The following is an 8,678-nucleotide window of genomic DNA, read 5'->3' as shown; positions in this document are numbered from 1 at the left end:
TGCCATTTATTAGTATGATAAAGCTGTCCTCTTTATACTGACAAAACTTTGTTGTCTGAATAAAGACTGAGGAGTGCGGCCAGGGATCTGTTGTTCATCATTGGGCTAGGAAAGCTACATCCCAGTCCTGCTTATAGGAGGCCATTTGAAGTTCAGCACTGTTGGCTTCCATCTTGCAGTGCTGAGGTCAGTGGCAGTACTTCCCTTGTTTGTGAAAGGCTTTGGTTCAATCCCATGCTGCTGACTAAAAGTTCTATGCTAACAGGTAGGCTTTGATTAATGCTGAATTTAAATCCTCTTTTCAGTAGATTATGAAGCTAAGCATGTTATAGATAGCTTATAGGTAGTTAAATAGGTGGTGATGGCTCGATAACTGACAGAAATGTTCTGTAAAGGCTAAATATGTACATTAGTGGTAAATATGTACATTAGTGGTATCTTTGTATAGTACTATTAAATACTTTTATTAGCATAAGTACATACTACACATTTTGTCTATTAGAGAGATCTTGAATCTAAACACAGTCATCTTCTGAGGCCAGAAACTATGTTACAGAAGCATTCCTTCATAAAAAGTGGGAAATCCTTCTTTGAGAACAGGGCAGGAGTAAACAGTATAAAACTTCTTAAAGCAAAAAGAACTTTCCCTTATCAAAGGGGGAGGTTGTAGGAGGAGCTGGATTGTATGGAAGCTGTGAGTTGCTGGAAGTGAATCATACTGGGATAAGATTATAATTAAGCATGAAGGGAATTTAAATAAGAGATATGGTGGCTTTTTCACTGTTGGAGTCCTCCTTTGATGGTGAAAGTTATGGGTTTGATGCAGCGTTTGGTATGTGGCCATTGTTGCAGAATTTGTCAGACTAGACATCTTGTGTCTTTGCTTTATGATCTGTAAATCTGTCCTATCCCCACTCACTTGTTTCCTGATATGTATTGTGGTCTCTTCAGGGCTTAAATTACTTGGTTCTTCAAGCGCCTTTTTAGGTAGCCCACATGCAAACAAATACAGAGGAAACAAACAGCATTATAAAGTGGACAAAAAGACAGGGAGGGTGTACCACAGGCAAAATGAATCTTGACTTGCCTGATGTTTTTGTTTTGTTCTGCTTTTCCAGGTGGCTGTGGGGCTTCATTGGATCTTACAGGTCTTTCAAGAGAAACCGTACCTGGTGCAGTTTCCCAGTTAAGCCTTTTTGCCAGTACAGAGCTTGGTTGTGTTGCACTGTCACAAGAAGGGAAGGGGTTTATCTTAGGCACTGAGCAGGCAGCTTGCTAACTTGCCTCCAAAGAATAAGAACTCTGCTATTCCAGCAGCCTGTTGTTGTGGCCTAGCATCATGTCATGACTATCAGCAGAACTGGGCAAGATTTAGGCTCCATGCTTTTGTGTCACATGCTCTCACTATTCCATAGGGAGTCCTGCACGTGGGGTGCATGCAGGGCTGTATCCCAGGCAGCTGCTGGGTTATTTGAGGCAAGATCAGGATGCAAAAGCCTAGTCTGGAATGACATGGAATTGGAAAGATGTGTTCTGAAAGCCAGACTTCCTTTTTTCCTACCTGGCTTGTCTGGTATAGTGGAAGCACGTGGGATGGGGCAATCTACATTATCTTGCCTTAAGCGTGCATCTGCTTCCCTTGCAGTTTTTCCAGAGCTTCATGCAAAGTTCCTTTCTGCAAACATGGGTGGATCAGGGCTGTGGGATCAGGGTTGTGAACTGAATTAGCATTGAGGCAGGAGAATGCTTGTGTGTATGTCTGTGTGTCTCTGTCGTTTAACACCAGGTCAGTAGCTTGTCTCATTTGACCACAGAATGATAGGGGTTGGAAGGGACCTCTGGAGATCATCTAGTCCAACCCCCCAACAAAGTATATTCACCTAGAGCAGGTTCACAGCACAGCATCCAGGCAGGCTTTGAATGACTCCATAGATAGAGACTCCACCGTCTCTCTGGGCAGCTTTTTAACAGTGCTCCACCACCCTCAATGTGAAGTTCCTCCTCATGTTTAGACAGAACTTCCTATGTTCAAGTTTGTGTTGTCCTGTCACTGGGCAGCACTGAAAAAAGCCTGGCCCCATCCTCCTGACACCTGCCATTTAAGTATTTGTAACCACTGATAAGATCGTCCCTCAGCCTTCCCTTCTCTAGGCTAAAAAGCCCCAAGTCTCTCAGCCTTTGTAAGACAGGTGGTCTAGCCCTTAATCATCTTCTAGCTGTTTGCTGGACACTCTCAAGCAGTTCCCTGCCCTTCTTGAACTGGGGAGCCCAGAACTGGACACAGTACTCCAGATGAGGTCTTACCAGAGCAAAGGGGGAGGAGAACCTTCCTCAACTTACTGGCCACACTCTTGCTGATGCATCTCAGGATACCACTGGCCACTGTGATGCACAGGATACTACTGACCATTATGCTTTTGGTCTGATGTTGGGACCCAAAAGTCAACCTTTCCTGTTGGCAATCCAGAGCCTAACATGCAACCATATGCAAAAGAGTCATCAAATACATGAGGAGTAGGAGTCTTTTTTAGATGCATATACACCCACACATGTGCAGTATATATATATGTAAAATATATATACTTATTCAACTGAGACAGCCCCTTCTGGATTCCTAGAGAATATTCTGACCATTTAGGCACAGAACATGGAGCTAAACCTGGTAAACAGAGAAGACAGTGAAAATTAATAAGAATTTAACTTTTTTTTTATTACAGATATAGAAGATAATATTACAGACATAGAAGATAAGAGTTGAACTTATCTGGGGTAAAAGGAAAGGCATTCTAAAGGGAAAGGCACATGACTGAAGTATAAAATACACTATTCAGGAAAAAAATATTAACAAGGATGAGATGGATCATCAAAATGAAGGACACTAAGATGTAGAGTGGCAATAGATGTGTGTTACTCCAGCTGTCTGAGTTTCATGCATGCTATATAGAGAATTAGACAAAGCTTGAAATTCTTAATGCTAAATGGGACCTAAAGCAGTTCCTACTCCATCTTCAGACTTTATTTTGCCAGAAATATGGATACATGTGAATAACTATTCTCTGGAAGGTTTTTTGAATATGCTATTTTCCAATATTTTGAATTGCAAGACTGTAATACTCTGGAAAGACAGGTATGGTAACTGTATATACTGTCCTAATTTGGAGGAGGATTTAAAGAGGTTAGAGATTTCCTATGTTTCAGTGATAGCCTGTGGCTAAGTTATCTTTCAGTGACTATAGAACCATAGTTTCAGAGTCTAAATACTCACCACACATAGAAATAATCCTTCTCATAAAGGAATTAGCTAATAAATACCTGCAAAACCCCAGATAACAATAGTTTAAATAAAGGACTGAATTTTGGAGCACAAGAGAAGAAAAGAAACAGGAAAGGCAATGAATTAAAGACATAGACAAACCCTAACAAACAACATCTAGCAGAGACGGGAACAAAGACCAGGAACCATAAGTGAGGAGAGCTATTAGAGGAACCACTGAAATATAACCTTGAAGAGGTTCAGCCAGATTCTTTGATGATGTGTGATAACAATGTTTTATTTTTCCTATCAGATTGGGTCTTACAGGAAAGAGTTTATGAGATTTTTGTGAGGGAGTATTGTAGGGCTGTGCAAAACAATGTAGGATTTCTAGGGAGAATACAAGTAGTTCTGCACTCTACAATCTATATGTAAACATTATTTTAATTTTCTTCTCATTCTGTAACATGACCACATGTGAACTAATGCAAATAAATGTTAATAATTAGACTTATAACTGTTCTGAACCCTTTTGTTTTGTAATGTGTGTCTGGCATTCATCTACGTAGTTATTTATGTAACTGATGATCTGTGACATGCAGCCCTTGTAATGAACACCACCAGCTTTCACTTCGTCTTCTTTTCATGTGCTCCCTTTAAAAAAATATATGCACGGCTGAGCTGAAGTGTCTTTACCGATCTGATCGGGAGCTGGCATGGCTGGGCTGTACAGAGAGGCTGGCAGGAGTAAGAGGGTTGGTGTAGGGTGGTGGCTATGTTGACCTGGGCTGTGTCCCACGTAACAGGCCTGACGAGCTTACCTGGTTGTTCTGTATGGAGTTGATAGGAAGCTCAGGGCTACAGGTGCGACAGAGGAAGGGCGAGGGTCCTGTGACAGGGAGCCCGGGGAGGCACAAGGCATGGCCTGGGGCAGGACACTGGGACCTGCCTGTGTCCGTCAAAGTGCAGAGCTAGGCACTTGACAGGGCTGCGCAAGGTCGGGCGCTGAGACCAGCCGGAGCCAGCGCGCTGGCGAGGCAGGCCAAGTCGTCGCCCCGCTTCAGCAGCGGACGAAGGTAGCGGAGGCGGCCAGGGTGCGGCCGCAGCGGGAGAGGGGACGAGCGTGGAACGGCGGCTCCTCCCCCGCCACACCCGGTGCGGCAGGAAGAGGAACAGCCGCGCCCAGCTCCCGGCCGGCCCTGGCCCAGCGCAGCGCCATGGCGGCGGAGGAGATGGACGGACTGGCCATGTCCCGGCCCCACTATGGCTGTGAGTACCGGGGAGCCCGGGCTCCAGGGATCCGCGCGGCCGTCAAGCAACGCCCAGCCCGGCGACGCCCTGCCCGGCCGGCGCTGCCCGTCCCTTCCAGGAGCTGGTGCTGCGAGTGGAGGCTGGAGCGCCGCCGGTGTGGGGCAAGCCGCGGGCCCTTGGCCCTGGTACTGACCCGCGGGAGCTGTGGGTTCCGCCGGATCTCTGCGCGGGCCCCGTGGCGCGGCCCGCCGTGCCTCTGTCAGGCTGGGCACCGTGGGGCGCGGGAGCCCGCCCATGCTTGACGTCCCTCTCCAGGTGTTAGAGTGGTGGGAGAAGGCGGTGGATAGGCAGCGCAGGGGTGTCCTCCGCGTCTCCCGCCGTCGCCTCCCGTGGGCGGGCTCCGTGCCTCGCCCAAGATGTCCGCCGCGGGCACGGGGGAGCGCGAGGCGGGGGCGCCCGGCAGCGGGAGCGTCCCGGCAGGAGACGAGCGCGGGGTCCCGGGCCGCCGCGGTGGCGGTTCTGGCCTTCTACCTTCCCGCGTATTTCGGTGACACCTGACTTACCGGGGAAAGCGCACGTTCCGATCGGACACGTCCGCCTCCTCATCAGACTCTTGCTGTGGAGAGCGAGGCATTAGTTCAAGGTGTTCGAGATACGTGCTCGCTTTCGCTACGATACCTCGTCAAAAATGAGCAAAGGCGAGGAAGAAGGCGGTGCTGCGGATGGGGTCGAGCGACAGACAGTCAGTCCGTGCGATGCTGCCCGAGGCCGCGGGGCGCACGGACGGGGCGGCAGAGGTGGCAGCAGGTGGAGTGCTGGGGGAGCTCGACACTCGTCTTGAAGTAACGCAGGATTGAGCTGGGGAGTCAGGAGTGGAGGGAATTTTTCCTTGCTGGTAGGCGTCACCCTGTGGTTTGGGACAGTTTGCAACTCTTGCAACTTTGGGTGGGGTTGGTGTAATCAGAAAGATGCTTTTGTAGTACTCCAGACCATTTCCTGAGAGACCTTTTACAGTTTGAAGTAAGATCGTTATTGATCCCAAGTGCTGTAGTTGATACCTCATCAATTCCATGTATTTGTTGAAGACACTGTAGGTGTAAGATAACCTTTGATTAATAATGCAATGAGAGATTTCTTTTTTGTCAGGTTGGTCCATAAACCCTAAAGAGTCGTGGATCTTTTTTTTAACATGAGAGCATGGATGAGCTATTTAGCTGCAAGAGTGGAAAGAACAGGCTTTATCACCAAGGCTTTAAACACAGACTCTGGAATATTTAGGCATACACCCTAATATACCTAAATCCTCAGTTTGATCTGATGATGACATGCAGGTTGGGGATCTGAATGATTCCTTTCCAGACAAGAATTGTGCATAGTGTAGCATTTCCAAGTTTTTTTAGAAATGGACTATAAAGGTGCAGAAGGGATTATAAGACGTGAATGTATGTTGTCCTTGACTATTTCAGTTGAAGGATAGATGGAGGAACATGTGGTCACTGGTGTGCTGTTGAGGAAGAGCAAGGCAAAGCTAGAAGAAAACAGGAAAATTAAGGAATGTTTCTGAGAATTTGGGAGATGGCAGAAACTGGATCACAATCAGATTGAAAAACCAGAGGGAAGATGGCAAGTTTATGTGATAAGGAAGGAAGGATAAAGAATCTGTTGTTGTTGTTGCTTGTAAAGAACAGGTGTATTTGGTCCTTCATTTTTCTGAAAAACAAACAAACAAACAAACCAACCAACCAAACCCATGAGGAGTTTCTGTGGAAAAGGTTGGATCTGATTTTTGGTGCATCTGTTCGATCTTAAAGTACCTGAGAATGTGTTTTCACTATTTGCAGCTGTCTTGGATAATGAGAGATTAACAGCAGAGGAAATGGATGAAAGACGACGCCAGAACGTAGCCTATGAATACCTTTGTCACCTGGAGGAAGCAAAGAGGTAAAAATAAGTGGTTTGGAAACTGGGTGCTTTAAAAGAAGTTGTGATATTTGGCAAGGAAAATAATTTGGGTGCATCTTACCTCTTGCATGTGTTTCTTAGTGATTGTATAGAATTACTTAAAAAACCCAAACAAACTGAAAAACAGATCAACATAAAACCAAAGAAACATAACCCCAAACTAGCTGACCCCTGGTGTGCTTACCTAACATGTTCTTAAAGACCTTTTGTGAGAAGGACTCTGTAGCTCTAGTGCTCCAGTATTCCCAGCACTGAACTGGATTCCCCCTGTTTTCTGACTTGTATATGTCTTTGTGTGTAATTTTATCCTGCCACTTAACCAATGGACATGAAGAATGGGTTATTCTTTTCCTCTTAACTGAAAATTCAGTGTTTGTGTATTTCACTGTGGGTCCTGGTTAACATATCTGTAGTACTTTTCTCTGGATTGTTCTGATTTCTCTCTGCTCACTCCATGTCTTTCTGGAAGTGCACTGTGAAAACAGAGGAAAGTTTTCCAACAGAGGTGTTGACAGGCATCTTTAAGAGCACAAGGATTATTTTGTGTAGCCTGATAGATGTGCAAGTATCTACATTTTTATAACATAGTAGAATTTTGCTGAGTTGCCACCTTTTTTCCTTGAAGGTGTGCTACTGAAAGTTGTTCTTTGTCCTGTGTTTATAAAGGCTATCATGTCTTCCTGAGTGTGTTCCCTTTAACTTGGTCCTGCCAAATTTTTTTTTCTTGATATTTAATATATTGAAACAATTTTAATCTTACTCCTGTCCTTCAGCATGTGCATAGCTTTTGTGTTATCTTCAAGTTTAATAAGCATGTAAGCATTCTGTCTGTCTGTCTTCATTCAGAGAATTAATGAAAATATGATCAGACACAGTGGGTGCTATATTCCTGCTATTCAAGGAAAAAGAGCCAATATTAAAAACGAATGCACTAAGTCTTACTGTTGGTATTTTAAAAGTATTTTTGCAAATATTCAATCCTTTTTGCTGTACATGGAGAGAATAGGAATGAGGCAGACCAGTTTGTATACCGCTTCCCTTCATGACAGTTGGGTCTTTCCATGAGTGTGTAAATTGACTTGAAATGTGAAATGTTTCTTGAATCTGAGATTGAGACCGAAGATAGGTTTTCAAGAACAAGGTTAAAGGAGAAATGGTCAGAGGGCTGGAGCACCTCTCCTATGAAGACAGGCTGAGAGTTGGGGTTGTTCAGCTTAAGGAGGAGAAGGCTCTGGGGAGATCTTATAGTGGCCTTGCACTACCTGGAGGGGTCTACAAGAAAGCTGGGAAGGGACTTTTTGCAAGGACTTGTAGCACTAGGACAAGGGGCAAAGATTTTGAACTAGAGAAGGGCAGATTTAGATTGGACGTTAGGAGGAAGCTTTTTACTATGAAGGTGGTGAGACACTGCAACAGACTGCCCAGGGAGGTGGTGGATGTCCCATCCCCGGAGACATTCAAGGTGAGGCTTGATGGGACTCTGAACAACCTGATCTAGCTGAAGATGTCCCTGCTTACTGCAGTGGGATATTGGACTAGATGACCTCTAGAGGTCCCTTCCAACCCAGTGCGTTCTGATTCTGTTACAAAAAGAGGTGAGGTAATGTTTGTATTTGTGACTCCCCCTGCCCCAACACTTTGGGAAGTAAGACTAGTGTTTCAGTTTGCATTTTGTAATTAGTCAGGAAGTGGATTGTGTGCGTTTTGTAACTAGTTAGGAAATGGATTGTGAGCTTAGAATTTCCTTGTTCCCACAAGGATCTATGCGATCTAGCCAGTGTGTACACTACAGAAAGTGATTTCTAGAGTAGTAGAAAGGTATGGAGCACTCATAAATGCATGTTTTGCCATGGCTCACTGAATACTTTGGTTTTCCTTTGTATTCCAAATGACTACATGGATTAAAAGCTAGAAAGCTTTATTTTCCACTCGCTGGGTGATGAATTTCAGATAACTCTATGTAAGTCTTCCCCAGCAAGAGAGGTATGTTCTGCTGTAATGATTTTACTGGGTAGGAAATGCTGAGTTTGAACGAGGTCACTGCTGGCAGAGTATAATGAAGGACTTCATTCCAGGATTTTAATCATTTATGTTGCCTTGCCAAGTGTATATAGTGTATTTTGAAAGGGGCAGAGAGCACTCTGCTTATGCTATTGTCTTTGTAACAGTTGTCACTACTATGGCTGCCTAGTTACTAGTAGACGATAATTTT

The 8,678-nt window shown here is 45.0% G+C and overlaps 1 protein-coding gene across 1 annotated transcript in view; it reads left to right on the top strand.

Annotated features, from left to right (window-relative positions):
- Nucleotides 1–4,470: 4,470 nt before the first annotated feature.
- Nucleotides 4,471–8,678, top strand: part of IQGAP1 (IQ motif containing GTPase activating protein 1) — a 60,749-nt gene continuing 56,541 nt past the window's right edge. Inside the window, exons 1-2 of the mRNA XM_054388215.1 lie at nt 4,471–4,522; nt 6,346–6,445. Coding sequence (XP_054244190.1) covers nt 4,471–4,522; nt 6,346–6,445 — 152 coding nt within the window. The remainder of the gene's footprint in view (nt 4,523–6,345; nt 6,446–8,678) is intronic.

The sequence above is a fragment of the Indicator indicator genome, chromosome 16 (genome assembly GCF_027791375.1).
Source record: "Indicator indicator isolate 239-I01 chromosome 16, UM_Iind_1.1, whole genome shotgun sequence".
Lineage (NCBI taxonomy): Eukaryota > Metazoa > Chordata > Aves > Piciformes > Indicatoridae > Indicator > Indicator indicator.
This window is presented reverse-complemented; position numbering and strand designations above follow the sequence as displayed.